General features: G+C 42.1%; 1 protein-coding gene across 1 annotated transcript in view; it reads right to left on the bottom strand.

Annotated features, from left to right (window-relative positions):
* Positions 1 to 16,885, bottom strand: part of CCNK (cyclin K) — a 29,597-nt gene that overhangs the window by 3,699 nt on the left and 9,013 nt on the right. The window contains exons 3-11 of the mRNA XM_030929963.1: positions 14,916 to 15,164; positions 14,197 to 14,278; positions 12,205 to 12,336; positions 6,929 to 7,034; positions 6,379 to 6,436; positions 5,421 to 5,590; positions 4,810 to 5,078; positions 4,150 to 4,183; positions 813 to 884 (exon numbers count right to left, since the gene is read on the bottom strand). Coding sequence (XP_030785823.1) covers positions 813 to 884; positions 4,150 to 4,183; positions 4,810 to 5,078; positions 5,421 to 5,590; positions 6,379 to 6,436; positions 6,929 to 7,034; positions 12,205 to 12,336; positions 14,197 to 14,278; positions 14,916 to 15,112 — 1,120 coding nt within the window. The 5' untranslated portion in view covers positions 15,113 to 15,164. The remainder of the gene's footprint in view (positions 1 to 812; positions 885 to 4,149; positions 4,184 to 4,809; positions 5,079 to 5,420; positions 5,591 to 6,378; positions 6,437 to 6,928; positions 7,035 to 12,204; positions 12,337 to 14,196; positions 14,279 to 14,915; positions 15,165 to 16,885) is intronic.

Genomic DNA, 16,885 nt, shown 5'->3' with positions numbered 1-16,885 from the left:
CTCTAGTGTGTCACCTTCTGAAATGGTGCCACAGGTAAAGAATGTCATCTACTTTACAGCTTTTCTCTTCTATTTCCAGTGGTATCAGAGAGGCTTTCCAGCTTACCATGTACCTGCTGAGAACTTTTCACTCTTTCATTTACTCTGTACAATTGCTTATTCTTCAAAATGCACTAAGATGACACACTGCCAACAGGAAGCAGGTGTGGGGACAGCCAGAGCCTAGTAGCCACAGTAACCCTGCCTCTATCTGGATAAACGTTCAGTTGGCAGGGTTTGGCTTTCTTTCCTAAAACTGATTCTAATACAATGTGTAGTTTAGCATTTCTGGATGTGAGAGGTCAGAGAATATTCAGATATACTTAACAATTTACAACATTCTCAAAATACCTGGTCAAAATGAGAACTTGTTTTTTGAGACAGGGCCTCCCTTTCACCCAGGCTGCAGTGCAGTGGTGCAATCATAGCTCACTGCAGCCTTGACTGCCCAGGGCTCAAATGATAGTTGGGACTACAGGCGTGTGCTACCACACCTGGCTAGTTTTTTTGGACAGGGTCTCACTCTGTTGCCCAGGCTGATCTCGAACTCCTGGGGTCAGGTGATTCCCCTGCCTTAGCCTCCCAAAGGGCTGGGATCAAAGACACGAGCCATTGCGCCCGGCCCGAGAACAGTTTTGCAAAGATTCCTGCCCGTGGCTGACGCTGTCAATCTGGGCCCCACAGTCTCCCTTTTCTAAGCTCCCAGGACGTGCTGCGTCCACTATTCGGCGGCGATGTGCACAGCTAGCCAAGCTGCTTCGGCAGATGCTTACCTGGAGGTGGGTGGGCTGGAGGCAACGGTGGGTGGGTGGTCTCAATTTTGGGGATTTTAGGTGGTGGTGGTTCTACGAAGAAAAAGCAGATTAGAAAACCACTCATACTTCTACACATGAATAAGCATGTAATATGAAAAATGTACCGGCAGAGATTTCTTTGGAGAAAAACAACAGAGATGACCAAGGCTTTAAGGGAACTTGAGGAAGCTTTCAGCTAAACCATTATGCATAAATCCTGTTAACAAATGAAAAACCACCTCCCTCCAAAAGACCTGTGAGCTTCCCACAGGCAGCCCATTTTCCACGTCTACCTAAGTTTCCTTGCTGACCACTTCACACAAGTCCTTCCAACCGTGTGAGACCAGTAGAGCAATGTCTTCATGAGCACGTATGACCTGTCTGGAGTCCTCCCTGGTACAGAGGACACAAAGAAAGGTCCAGAGGAGCAACATCATGTCACCGAGTCCCCTGAGGGTTCACAAGAGGATCTATCTTTTCATTCTTAGACATAGTTTATTTTCTCTCTCCCAAATAGTGACTTTCAGTTGGCAGCACGTCAGAAGCAGCACATTAACTGGAGTCAGTAGCTGACACGCTGATGGCAGGAAGAATGTGCTGTTCATAAAAGCCCAGCAGTTGGGACCCCTTGAGGTGGAGGAAACAGCCCACCCTTCCGGGTCAGGCAGTGGCACGTAGCCAGAATCCACAATGACAGCACTAGGTCTCCAAGGCAGATCAAGGGAAGTCCAATCTCTTCTGTTAAAGAAGGCAGCGTGCACACTGCAACTGAAAAAGAACCCTATTTTTCTGTTTGCATGTTGAGGCTTTTTCTTCCTGAAATGTACTTTCTTCTGGCTTGTACACCACTCAGATCTGAGTCTCCTCTGCCATCACTGGCCTCTTTCTCTGGATTTCCTCCATCTCAAATATAGGCTCAATTCAAGGTCCAGGGACCTCCTCTCTCTTCACCCTCTTCCTCAGAGTCCAAAGCCCCTGAGTGGACAACTACAAACCTACATTTCTAGTGTCCATCTTGCCACCAAAACCACGACCCATCCCTAGACCCAGCAATCAGCACCTCACACTCCACCTTTTCCTTCTGTATCCTGTAAATGGTATTACTCTCACCTCAAGTACTCACCTCCTGCCTTTTTCCACAGCTGTTAATAGCTAAAGCTGTCTACATCAGGACTGTCCAACAGCAATATAACTGAGAGCCACATATCTATACTTCTAAACTTTCCAGGAGCCACTTTATTTTTTGAGACAGGGTCTCGCTCTGTCACTCAGGCTGGAGCGTAGTAGTGTAATCATGGTTACTGCAGCTTCAACCAACCAGGCTCAAGTGATCCTGCTGTCTCAGCCTCTCGTAGCTGGGACCGTAGGTGTGGCGCCACCATGCCCAGCTGATTTTGAAATTTTGTGTAGTGATGGGGTCTCCCTACGTGGCCCAGTCTGGCCTGGAACTCCTGGGCTCAAATCATGCCCTGGCCTCCCAAAGTGCTAGGATTACAAGTGTGCCAGAAACCACTTGAACAAGTAAAAGGAGCACTCCAGCCTGGGTAACAGAGCAAGACTCTGGAAATAAAAGGAAAAAGGATCAAAATTTGTTTAACCCAATAGATTGGAAATTTTATTTCAACATGTAACCAATATAAAGCTTTACTGATGAGATGTCTTATGTTCTCCTTTCTTGGAAATCTCTGTGTATTTTGTACTGTCAGTGCTTCAGAATTTGACCCAGCCACATTCTCAGTGCTTGTAGCCCTCTGCAGCCAGTGGTCTCCGGCATGGCATCGCACAGGTGAGTTCCTCTATAAAGTTTCCCCTGGACCTGTCCTTTGTGCCCCGCAGCCAGCACGCCGAGGCCACCATGTTTCACCATGTTTCCCATGGGTGCCAACAAGATTCTCCCCATTCCCAACCACTTGCCCTATTTACTGCTGCCAGGGCACTCGTTCTCAAATGAATTTAGACGAAGTCATTCCCCTGCTAAATCTCCAATGGCTTCCCTTGCCTCTGCCAAACTCATAGTCCTCCAGGTAAACTCTGTGATCTGGTCCTAACCCACGTTTTAGACCCTATCAGAACCTATTGCCTTTCAATTCGTCACATTCCAGAAAGACTCCTCTCCATCTCCCTTCCACCTTACTGCTCCATCCACCCGTCCGCTACCGCTGCTCAAATGCAACTCTTCCTTCAAGGTTGCATGTAGCTTGTTTCCTGACTCTGACAGACCTGCACGTTAACTCAACTCAATTGCATTTCGTGTGGCATGGAGCGCAGCCCACTCTTGTGTCTCACATTTAATGTCGGTCAATATGAAGCTAATTAAAAAATTCACCTGTAGGCTCACGCCTGTAATCCCAGTACTTTGGGAGGCCGAGGTGGGCAGGTCACCTGAGGTCGGGAGTTCGAGACCAACATGGAGAAACCCTGTCTCTACTAAAAATACAAAATTAGCCGGGCCTGATGGTGCATGCCTGCAATCCCAATTACTTGGGAAGCTGAGGCAGGAGAATCACCTGAACCCAGGAGGCGGAGGTTGTGGTGAGCTGAGATTGCACCACTGCACTCCAGCCTGGGCAATAAGAGCGAAACTCTGTCTCAAAAAAAAAAAAAAAAAAATTCACCTGTACTGAACTCATCATTCCCTCAAATATACTGAAAAAAAGAAAAAAAAAGTAGCTCTATCATAACTGTAAGATTTCACAGCAGTTTAATAAATGGAACTAAGAACCGAGAACATGGTTCTAAGAATCAGGAACTACTGGAACTAAGAACCAAGTAACAAAGAAAGACAAATGAGTCAATAGGGTCTGTGCCTTCAAAGAGTTCAGTAGGATAGGTGGACTGATCCTGTGACAAAACATTTCTAACTTTCTGTTCTGTAATTGTTCCAATTTTGCTCGCTCCTTCTGTTTATTTCCAATATAGACATGAACTAACTTTGGGTTCTAGACATGTGACACCCCCTCAACCCAAGTGTGTTTAAAAGAGGCCTTGCCTGCATGGGCAGCTGGGCTGGGCCGGGCCAGGGCAGTCTGGGCAGCATACCTGCCCCTACACCCATAATTATATTTTTATATATGTTACTGAGTACATTTTTATTGCCAGTAATGTTTTCTGTATTGATAGCTTCGTAAGAGCCCAATTTTAAAATCTATGATCACGTGATGAACAGAAAGACAATGCTGATGGAAGTTTGGATGAGCTCTAAAGTTAAGATTTCAGGCCAATTTAGATCTGAAAAGAAACAATGTTGGCTAAGAATTTAAAGTTTTGCATATAAACACATAAAACTAAAAACCAAAACATCAGAACAGGAAATTACCTGCTGCTTTGTTCTCTTCTTTGGGAGAAACAACCTGTTACAAAAGAAAATATACAATTGTTAGCTGGGATCCCGAGTATGATGAGAAAAAATGCATTATCCAGCTACCATCAGAATCAGTGACGGTAGTCACTGTGAACAACCTCAGACAAAAATTATTTCTGGCCTGAACTCTGAGGGCAAACCCCGGCACCTACCAGATCACCATTTCTGCTCCCTTCCTCTTTCCATTTACCAAATAAGACAGAACGATTAGCTTTCCTGAATGGTGAATTCTGAGTAAACACTAAGTTTCAGGACCACTTGGGTGTAGGAAACAGTCCACTGTTTGGGGTACTCAGCTGCGTAGAAGCAGCATGCACAACAACACTGCTAGGACACAGCAACAACACCCTGACAGGCTTCAGAACCCTGGCAGGGATGAAACAGGCAGCAGGGCTGAAGCCGGGCAGAGAGCCCCCTCCTGGTTCTCAGAGGCAGCCTGTCCTTGGAGCACCTTCGTTTTTAGGCTCCCCACCAACAAGCAGTTGGACTGCGAGTTTCGGTGAACACCCCCTGCTTCCAGTGTTCCCTGTGCTCGCTTAGAAATGGGAACAGTGCTCAGGTGTTGCTGCCACCTGGAAAGCCCGCTCTACCCAGGGCCTGCTTTGGCCCACTCACCACGGCTCGCTTAACCTGTCGGGGAGAACTGGGCTGCGGAGAGGGTTTTTTGGGCTGTTGGACTGGCTGCTGCTGCTGCTGGGCTGGTGGCTGGGGGTCCTTCTGCTGGGGTTGGGATGGTTCGGAGCTTTGAGACGGCTGTGACTGCTGTACTTGCGGCACTTGTGGTGTAGGCTGAAGAGATGGGGGCTGTTGCAGCTGATGGGGGGTGTGATGAGGCATCTGTTGTTTTCCTTGTGAGTAAAGATCCAGGATTTGGTGGCAGATGTCTAAATGATAGCCAACAATCACATTTTACACAAACTGGTATTTTAAATAAAATTTTACCTGGATAAAGAATCAGTTATGATACCCCTACGAGGACCTACGCATGACTCACATTTACAACTCACCCCATCTTTGTTGTGTGCAATAGTGGTGTGTGTTTTCAGTTCATCAAAAGTATGTGTTTGGACAAAGCGGAAACTATTAGATAATTTAATTAATGATGTTTCTGAAATATTGCTCACATATGTCTATTTGGGAAAATCCATTCTTGGGACTCAGGGTACACATGGAAGAATAATCTCAACATGGAACATCCTCACAAGAAAGCTTAGCATGCCTAGTACCTTCCAAAACGTCGACTGGGACATCTTGAACAAACTGCTCCCACCATCTCCTATACATGGGTTTGGAGGTCCATTCTTGTATTTCAAACTTGCACAAACGTCCTGCAAGATACATCACTGCTACTGCTATGATCTCGGGTTCCCACTGCAGTGACAAGGTGGTGCAGAGACTAGTTCAACAAGAAAAAAAAAAGGTTAGATTATATGATCTAACATTTATGATTAAACCAACGCACAGAGATGCCATAACTAACCATTAATTTGCTTATTCTCCCCTAAATTTAATTAAAATACTATAAATTAAAGAACTCGTCTTTACTCTTCTAAGGGTACCCAACTAAGGTACTTTAACCACAGTTAATAATTTATTCCTTAAAGAATCAGAAGAATTCTAGCACATCCAAAAATCGCTACATCAATGAAAATGACTTATGTTATTTAAACTGTTAATATCCTAGCCACTCAACTGTTTCTTCAAATGAAATCTTATGGGGGAAGTCAAATGTGAGAGAAGCTTCACTGACTGCAGTGGGATGGGGCTGGCAGCAACTCCATTTACAGGCATCCTGTTTCCTACCATGGTCCTTCATTAGATCCCTGGCCTCTCAAAAGAATGTCAAGGCTCTAAAATGATACCAGGAAGTATATTTTTGTAGAACCAAATGGGGTCTAAGTATTGAGTTTTCAAAATTCTCCAGTGTATTGTTTTGGACTTATGTTTCAGACTGGTGATAAAATGTCAGCACCTCACGCCACCATGACACGGCAGAGCAGAAGGAAACCCTCTGCTGGGAAGCAGATGACCTGGACGTCAGCCCCAGCTTTGCCATTAACTGGCTCCTCAAGCCAGGGCAAGTCAATTTCTTCTGACACAAAATGAGGGGTTTAGATGAAATGGCCCATAAAGTCTTTGCCTATTTTAAAACACTATAATTAATCAACATTTGAATATGTATACCTGTCATTTACAAATGTCCACGCCATTTGAACCAACTTTTGAATTTTGTTTTTATCACCTAGAAATGGAGACAAAAAGGTAAATTAATAGCAATAGGAAAAAAAGTTCATAGGCAGCAGCAAGTATTTATTGAAAACCTACCAAGTGTTCAGCACGACTCAAATACATAGCAAAGAGTTTTTGCCTGGGAAACAAGGATGAATGATGTGGGTCCACATCCTACCCCTTCTTCCTCCTGATGACCTACGCTGAACCACCATGTATGGAAAACCTGGCTCCAAGGCTAAGTTTATTAGTCCATTTAAAAAATTCTGACTCATTTTCCTGCCTCTTGTATCACTTGGCAACTGGATGACAGAGCCCATTTATACATAAAAGGAAACAGCATTAACAGCTGCAATACTGAATTGACTGAGCAAGCCATGTCCTTGGTATTTGACACATCAAACTTTGTTTTCCTCTTTTGAGAAGCATAATTTGAGTCTTTATAATCAAATTATAAAGACTTGATTTCAGAATGAAAAAGTTCTTCTGAAAACTTTCTTCTTACCTTTGAGTTGCTTTGCATATTTGAGTAGGAACTGGTATGGATGTTCTACCTGTAAATCAAACTTGATGGTCTGCAGTAAGATTCTTTCCAGAACCATTACTTCCTCCTAAAAATCAATCACAAATGTTAGGATAGTAATTACAATTGCAGGTCTCAAGCAGCATTACAAAAGTGAGCTTTCCTGTCTATTTATTCTCTCTTAAGTTATATTGTAGCAACTGTTTTTCATTCCTTTCTCTCCCACTCAAGAGTTTTAACATGCTCAGAGACACTGATAAATTCTGAAAAGATCGCAAACAGGCAGACAAAGCAGAGGGTTAATGTAAAAAAAATACTGAAAACAAAAAGATCCTTAAATATATTATTATTTTCAATACACACGAGTCTCCCTTTACAAAACAGATCTTTACGTTACTGATAATTTGACTAAACTGTAATTTCTTTCAAGACTTTAAATTTAAAAAATGCAATCTTTTAGGAATTTTCATTGAAAACATTTTAAGCAAGAAAGAGTTTATGATAGCTAGCCTCATGAAAACTCAGACAGATAAGTTGTACCAGTGTGTGTGTATGTGTGTGTATATATACTCATGTACACATATAGTGTATTATGTGTGAATGGGGACAAATCAATTTTGTGTTTAAATCTTTCATTTATTTGAAATAAACTGTCCCAACATCACTTACTGAATAAATGATCATTTCCAATTTTATTTAAAATGCTACCTAAATCACCTCCTAAACTATGTGTGTATGTCTGCCTATACACACTATCTTTTCTGTTCACTGATATGTCTGCCTACTCCTGGACCAGGATCAAAGGGATGTGAGTGGGATACAATAGCTCAAGTATTACTTCTTTTTTACAAACTGTTTCTTGATTCTGCATGTCCCCCTCACCCAAATTTTAGTAACAATTTTACTTAGTATCATTCCAGAAAACATACATGCTATTAATATTCTCATTGGGAACTCAGTGGATTTACAGAAAAATTAGGGAGAATGGAGATTTTTAACCATATTGAATTTTCCTTCCAAAAATTTATTAATATCTTTTCAGTCCTTTAGTTGTTTTAAAGTCCTCCCCACTCCACTAACGAGGTTTCCACAAGGTTTATCCTTGGATATTTTACTGTTGCTATCGTTAATGGAATGTCCTCTTTGATGATACTCTCTGACTAATGTCTTGAACTCAGTCCCTGCACAGCCGGACTGCACCTACTGCTTAAAGACAACATAAACCACAACCAAGACACTGTGTGCGGGGAGGACAATTTGAGAGAATTCCTTGGTTGGCATCAAAGAAAGGGCATTGTAGAGGACCGTAAATCTCATCAACGGGTGCAGAGACCCATAGGTCACTGGCTTTCATTTAGAAGTATGGTATTATTTCATAGGATACAGAGATGATTCAATAATTATTTATTATTCCAAATTACATGGCAAGACTAAGGTTTTTCAACCCTAGTTTCCCAAGCATTTTCTCATGAAAGTTTTTTAAAATCTTAGAAACTTTCACACAGTGTTAAAAAAAAAATTGGGCCAGACATGCTGGCTCATGCCTGTAATCCCAGCACTTTGGGAGGCAGAGGCAGGCAGATCACTTGAGGTCAGGAGTTCAAGACCAGCCTGGCCAACATGGTGAAACCCCATCTCTACCAAAAATATAAAAAGTAGCCAATCGTAGTGGAAGGCACCTGTAGTCCCAGCTACGTGGGAAGCTGAGGCAGGAGAATCGCTTGAGCCTGGGAGGCAGAGGCTGCAGTCAGCTGAGACTGTGCCACTGTACTCCAGCCTGAGTAACAAGAGTGAGACTCCGTGTCAAAAAAAAAAAAAAATTTTTTTTTCTTTGTCATTGTCACCACCTGCTTCCCAGAAGATTCAACATTTCCTCTAAATTTAGAAACAATTCTTTTTACCAAGTGTATCAATTGGCTTGCAGGCTGTAGCCCATGTACTGTTACAGGATAGCCCAAGGCCTGCCTTCCCTCTGTCTTCCAAATATTCAATTAACGGGGTCATTTTAGGACTCTGAGCGAACATCATTCCTCGGGAATGCTTTCCCTCAGCCCCTATTTATCCAGGGGAGTTGCCTGGGTCCCTGGATGTAATGCTATCATATCATAGCACCTTAAATGATCTTTTATACCATACACCACAACTCATAATCGAATAGTTAAATACTCATTTGATTAAAATTTATCCTGCCACTCAACTGCAGAGTCCATGAGAGCAGAGACCATGTCTGTTCTGCCTTGTGCTTCATGTCTAGTGCCCAACACAAAGGCTGAAACAAATAATTAACATTACAGAGAAAAGCCACACAATTAAAATAAAGCTAATTAAGGCAAAAAAAAATTTCATGGGACTCATGATCTTATTTTTCCTAAATACTTATACTGCCCCCACAAAAGAACTGCCTCCTCTCTGCCGAGGAAAACATGTTCCACAATGTCCTCCCTGCTCCCAGCTCCATGTGTTTTCCTTTGGCCCTGACTCCCACCAGTAAGACTGCACGAGACAGAGAGGCAGGGGGCAGGTTGTAAAGCCCCCTCCCCCATTCAGGTCTAATTGGTATGGTGACCCTTCTTTTCCCATTTTCTGGGGCACAGGAGCTGCAGAACTTCTATCTCAGTGTTCCTGGACCAGGGATTGGTTTCCTGACTTCATGGTATAGTGGGTAAAAGCTGAAAGTAAAAGGGGCTTTACTTTATCCCAAGGCACCCTGGGATAGCACAAATCAGCAACTGCCATGAGTCTGCACCCTGCCGTGGTCCCAGATCTGTATGATGCCTTATCCTTAAGCACGGCTTGCCAGCCACAAGGTTCACCTGCCCCCATGACGGGGGGTGACTGAACACAGCATGTTCCTATAATCAGACTTACCACATCAGGACACAGGGCCCCATTACTCAGTAAAAATCAAATACCCACGCGCATTGAAAACATTATCTGATGGTGAAATTATTTCCATAAAACTGCATTTTTGGTTGCAGTTATTATGAGTTCCTAATAGGTTCAAATGTTTATAAATAGATTAATGGATTTATAATTAAGTTCAAAAGAGTTACCCACATTGGCAATACTTAGAAGATACTAGTGTGAATCACAACCACAATACATATAAAAGTGTTCTGGGCCCTTGTTAACTCCTCAAAGCAATGAGGAGAATGACTATACATTCTGTATATGCATACACAATGCTCAGCAGAGAAAAAGATAACTATTGTGAGACAATACAAGCTAGTTAGGAAAAACAACACCATGAATGGTACTGAACTTCTTGGCTTTAGCTTTGCTTTAACTGTGATTTAGACATTTCCTCAGAACATTAGTTTGACATTTATTCCATGAGTACTTGCTGAATGCCTACTCTGTCCTGCCACTGTATGAGGCATCAAACAAAATGATAGTCTTTGCTCTCATGCATCTTAGAGCTGAGAAGGGGAGGGAGTTATGTGTGTGATAATTTGATGAAAATATATCCAATGGATACTACTATCTAAATGCATACCACTAAGTCAAAGAGACCAATCTGAAAACGCTATATCCTATATGATTCCAATTCGATGACATTCTGGAAATGGCGAAACTATAGAGACAGTAAAAATATCAGTGGTTGCCAGGGGTTAGCGGGGAGAAGGCGACAAACAGGTGGAGCACAGAAAAATTTTAAGGCTATGAAAATAGACTATATGATACTATAATGGTGGCTACATGTTATTATACATATGTCCAAACCCACAGAATGTACAACACTGAGAATGAACCCTAATGTAAAGTTTGGACTCTGGGTGATGTGTCAATGCAGGCTCATCAGTTGTAGCAAATGTACCACTTTGGTGGGGGGGATGCTGCAAATGGGGGAAGCTGTGCATGTGTGGGGTGGGGGGTATATGGGAAATCTCTGTACTTTCCACTCATTTTTGCTGTGAACATAAAACTGCTCTAAAAAAAAAGTATTTTTTTTTTTTCCCCCGAGGTGGAGTCTTGCTCTGTCATCCTGGCTGGAGTGCAGTAGCGTGATCTCAGCTCACTGCAACCTCTGCCTCCCAGGCTTAAGCAACTCTCCTACCTCAGCTTCCCAAGTAGATGGGACTACAGGTGCGTGCCACCATGCCCAGCAAAAAATAATAAAGTTTTTTTTTTTTTTTTAAAGTAATATTAGTTTATTCTTTTTTTTTTTTTTGAGATGGAGTCTCACTTTGTCACCCAGGCTGGAGTGCAGTGGCGTGATCTCAGCTCACTGCAAGCTCCACCTCCTGGGTTCACGCCATTCTCCTGCCTCAGCCTCCCAAGTAGCTGGGACTACAGGCGCCCACGACCACACCCGGCTAATTTTTTGTATTTTTAATAGAGATGGGGTTTTGCCATGTTAGCCAGGATAGTCTTGATCTCCTGACCTCGTGATCTACCGGCCTCAGCCTCCCAAAGTGCTGGCATTACAGACGTGAGCCACCGCGCCCGGCCAGTTTATTCTTATATAGTAGATGGGGTTTCGCTATGTTGCCTAGGCTGGTCTTGAATTCCTGGGCTGAAGCAATCTGCCCGCCTTGGCCTAAATAAAGTACTTTTGAAAATCTATTTAATTGCAAACTGTGATAAATGTTATGAAGAATAATTATCAGGCGTTACAGGGGTTGCAATAAGGGGAACTTGATGAGAATGGGAGTGGAGGAACACTGCCATAGGTCCCTAAAAGTGGTATTTTAAAAACACAATAAAAGGATATGTACAATTATTTGAGCACCACTTGCTGACACTGGCATGAGTTGTATGGAAAGGACAGGATGGGTGGTGTGACCAGTATCAAGCGCTGGGTGCATAAAAATGCTGCAAATGTCGACACTTTCCAACATTCTTTGGAAGCAAAAGATACATGGCATATGTAGGCACATGTATGTGTACATACAGCATATGTATTTTTGTTTGATCCAGAAGCCAGCCGGAGTTGTAACCCTGCCATCACTACTGCACTTAAGAAGTGCAGTCTTAATGGCAATTAAGGGGATTTTGCTCATATCCATGAATGTGCCATTGCCCCAAAGTGCTTAGAATACTGTTGGGCATATAAGGAAGCACTGAGTAAGTGTAGGCTACACGATCTTCCCTCCTTTCTCACAAAAGCATAAAGTAACTTCTACAGAAGGCCCTTTTAGGAACTCAAGAGACTGGCAGACACAAGGGCCACAGGCATTGTCAACATGTGGAACTGTATCATAATGCTACCAAGAGGAATCAAGACCAGAAGGCAGGAAAGTTATTATCGTTCTTACCTTTGGGTCATCTCCAAACTGGCCAAATTGTACATCATTTAATAAACTACGAGCTGTTTTGATGATATCTTTACATTTTTTTGGTGTTTCTTCTACTTTCCCAGCCAGAAATAGGCAACAGGCTCCTGTCACCTAAAAGAGAAACAAAAGTTCTTGATTTTTGTTATCAAAGGTCACATAGAAATAGGTACAATAAATTTTGGCCTTCATAATAAACTGGTCTTCCTCATTCCCCAACCTTCCTTTTTATCATTCACAAATACTCTGATACTCTAGAATCTTGAAGGAAATTTTATACATAATAAATCCCCCAAAACTCTAGCTTCAAAAATTATTTAAAATTTAACTTTCTTTAAAAAAAGTCATGTAAACAAAGAAAATGCCGAAAAGGAAAATAGTCACATAAATAAATTTTCTTCTCATATTCCAATCTGAAATTAACTCCCTAAACAGCAAGCTTTGCCGTGGAAAAAGAAAGAGCACAACTAAACACAGTCCTGTGGAATCTATCTCAACAGCAGTGCCCATGTTTCCTTTTCTTTCTGCTATGGTGTGAACGTTTATGTCCTAATTCATAGCTTGAGACCTAATTCCCAAGGTGGCTGTATGAATAAGTGAAGCCTTTGGGAAGTGATTCTGAATGGGATTACTGCCCTTATAAAAGAGGCCCAAGGGGCTTGTTCCTCCCTTCCACCATTTGAGAATACAGCAAGAAGGAGCCCTTTTATGAGGAGCAAACCCTTACCAGACAGAATCTGCCAGCACCTTGATCTTACACCTCCCAGGCTGTAGAACTGTGAAGAGTTAAGTTTCTGTTGTGTGTAAATTATTGGGTTTCAGGCATTTTGTTATAGCAGCCTGAATGGATGAAGAAACTGTCCCTCCAGTTGCCTCAACCTTAGCTCAGTACCTTTATCACTGGGGTCTGAAATGCTCTGTCTTCAGCTTCTCTTTGCCTGCTCTAATCCTTCCTACACACCACTCTCCTCACATAATCCTAATCACACTAGATGTCAGACACTCTGCTGGGGGTACAAAACTGATTCCAACATGGTCTCCTTCTTCAAGAACTTCACAACCAGTGAGGAAGACATGTATATAAATCTAACTAAAATCTTAGCAAACAAAACAAGTCAATGCAATGACCTTCCTGTTAAGTCTGCCATTTTCATGAAACCTCTTAATAACTGCATTGTTCACCCACTAAAGTCAAATTTCTGAAGTCTGGCATTCAAGGTTTATCATGGTCTGACCCAGTCTACCTATCCAGCCAGGGTTTCATCACTCCCTTCCTGCCAAATCAAGCTCCTGGCTGGGCTGACAATGTGTCACCATGCTTCCCCCTACCTCTGCTTATGCTAGCTTCTGTTGGACCACTGACCTAGCCCATCACGGCATGGCTATGCCCTATGCACGTTTAAGGCTTACCTTATTGCTGGCACCTTTCTCCTAGCACTTTCCCTGCTCTCTCCAAGATGTAATTCGTCTCCTCCTTGAATGCCACAGCTCTCTACCAGTATCTTCCGATGGTCTCACTTTCCATCATGTGTTCTGTGCATGTCATACCACTTACCCTGGACTGAAAGCTACTCTATCTCCCACAGAGAGTAAGACACAATGCACGTCTTGAGGAGTAATCAAAGAGTGATATGGCATAGACAACTTCTGCTCCATTTTGCTTTCTTGGTCTTTGTTGAGTCTCAATTATAAGCCCAAATTTATCTTGGGAAAGGTAACACAGGAGTAAACTTTCATAAAAAGTGCAATATGACTATGGTCCATATTGGCCTAAGTGAAAAGATTTGAATATGGCTAATTAGAATAAACAAAGTTCAAACTTGATTTTGTTTATATACAGTATATACCATATAAAAATAACTACTTTCTGGAAAATATGAGAAAAACAGAGACTATAATTAGTCCACCAAACTGTGTAGAAATAAAAACATATGACAGAGAATTACAATAAAATTCAAACACTTAAACACTTACATATCTTGGGAATTGCTTGAAGGAATGAAACATATAGAAGCGATGAAAATAAATTATTCCAGTTGCCAGGGTATCATAGTGTCTGTTGTTCTGGTTAAGGACTCTAACCAATAACTTTTACAGGTTATATTCTTAGTTAAATGTAGAAAAACAAAAAGGCAACAACAACAACAAAATCAATGGTAAAGTAAACAGTATTAGTGGCAAAGTAAGGAGATGGGAATCTCAGGGTGTCAGAATTATGGTACAAGAATTAGCAAGCTGAAGTTTTATACTTTTAACACCCTTTAGAAACACTTCAACTGTGATCTTTTTTTTTTTGAGACAGTGTCTCCATCACCCAGGCTGGAGTGCAGTGGTGTGATCTTGGCTCACTGCAGCCCAGGTTGCTCTCGAACTCCAGATTTCAAGGGATGCTCCCGCCTAGGCCTCCCAAAGTGCTGGGATTACAGGCATGAGCCACTGTGCCCAGCCTCAACTGTGATCCTCATGGGTGCCTCATATCTCCTGGCTGGCCACCTCCTCAGTGGCTAAGTCTACACCTTCAAAATGACAAACCAGAGAGAGAAAAACCCCCACCGGAAACAACATTCAAACAGATATTTAAGAATTACTCTGGTACAGAGAAATTACTATATATTTCGTCTACAGAATCTAATTATTTCTTGGTGGTGAGTGGGGAGTCTATCTGTAACAGACTCCAAGGAGAGTCAGGATACAGCCCCAAACGTGTGCCCACATCAAAGATGAACCGAGCGCCCTCTCGACGGTACCGGGCCTCAGTGGCTGGATCAAGTCCTTCAAGTTGTGAGGGTGTATGAGCCAAGTCCTTCTTATCCCAGTACCAACATGGCTTTGTGTGGTCCAGGTTTGCTGAAGTTACTGAAGGGCTTGAATTTTCTTTATTCTCCTTCATTTATTGAAGTAGACTTGTTCTTTCCAAAAGGTTCTCTGAAAATGTTAGAATCCTATGAGAAAGAAAAAAGCAAAGCTGGAAAGGAATACTCCATACTATAAGCAATCTAGAATCATAGATTGTACCTGGTTTGGGATCAGTATTTCCTATAGAAACCATACGGTCAATAGCTAGTTACAAGCCCAGGCTAACTCCAGAGCCAATTTAACACAATACTGTTAAGATGACCCCAGTACTAATATTAATAAATCTCAAATTACATGGTAGTTTAAAAAAGAAGAGTATTTCCTCCCTCTCTCTTGAGATTGAAGGGTTAACCTTATTTGACAAAATTTTGGAAGAAACGAAGTACATCTCACTTTCTTCTGGTTTTTCTTCACTAGACACACAAGTACTCTAACACTGGTCCAGATTCCATGCTTCAGTAAAACCTGGGCCTGTCTTAATCTTTACAAAGATTTATGTTCCAAAACTAACCATCTCTTCCATCTAGCACCCCTTTTCAGTTTATTCCATGTAGGCACTTTCACTTAGACACGTTATGGGATTTGGTTAATTCACATCTGCACAAATCACTGAATTCACTGATGTAAACCAAATGTGCATCTTGTGATTTGGGGAGTGGGTGGACGGAAGTGGTCCATGAGAGAGGGAGCTCCTTTAAACTGTTCTTGCTTTTTCATCCTCTTCCCTCTCTTTCATTCAGAATAAAGACATTCTCCAAAAGCTCCACGCTGAGAGAAAGGAAAAAAAATACCAAGGATCTCATCTAGAGACCACTATTACAAATAAGTCATTCGTAACCTGGATCAGAGACAGCAGAAATTTTCAAATAAGGTATCAAAAGGGTTCTGAAAGAGCTGGCTGGAGCCAGGTTAATCTGGTCAGCAAGAAAACAGCAGCTCTGTGGCCAGGTTCTGGGCCAGGGCTCCCACCAATTCATCTGGAAACCAAAACTTTTCTGTGTACCTGCCTCATTTCTGGTGGGGAAGGTGACATGGCGGGGCTAAGTATTCTCCTCCTTGCACCTGGTAGCTCTGAAGGAAATCTGATCTTTCTTCCAAGAGGAAGAATTAAGTACCTGGACAAAAGCTTGAACTAATAATTTACATTTTTGTGTGTGACTGATTAAATTGGGCACTGTTCAAAGGGTGAGGGGAGACCAGTTAATTAAAACCTCAGAAAACATGACCTGTTCATAAACAGGTATCACACTGAGATACAATTCTCACCTACTGGATTGGCAAAAATCCCAAAGTTTGACAATTTGCTCTGTTGGCAAGGCTATAGAGAAGCAGGTGATCTTATAAGCTTCTGGTGGGAGTACAAAATGGCCCAACTGTCACAGAGAAGTTCACAATATCCAACAAAATTACACATGCATTTGCTCTTTGACCCAGCAATCCCACTGCTAGGAATCGACTCTGAAAATACTGTCGTAACTATGAAATGTCACAACTATGAAACAGCATGTGCATAAGATTATTTGCTGTAGTGTTATTTATAATGGCAAAACTATAAACAACCCAAATGCCCATCATCGGGGGACTGGCTGAGTAAAATACGGTACATGCACACAATAGCACACCCCACAGCTATTAAAAAGAATGAGAAAGATCATTAAGTACTGGACAGAGAGACTTCCAGATCAGCAAGGTATAGGATAGTGTACACAGTATGTTAGCATCTATGTAACAAAGGAGGGGAAAAAAACAGACATCTTTATTTATTTATTTTTTTTTGAGATGGAGTCTTGCTCTATCGCTCAGGCTG

Source organism: Rhinopithecus roxellana, chromosome 5 (assembly GCF_007565055.1).
Source record: "Rhinopithecus roxellana isolate Shanxi Qingling chromosome 5, ASM756505v1, whole genome shotgun sequence".
Taxonomy (NCBI): domain Eukaryota; kingdom Metazoa; phylum Chordata; class Mammalia; order Primates; family Cercopithecidae; genus Rhinopithecus; species Rhinopithecus roxellana.
This window is presented reverse-complemented; position numbering and strand designations above follow the sequence as displayed.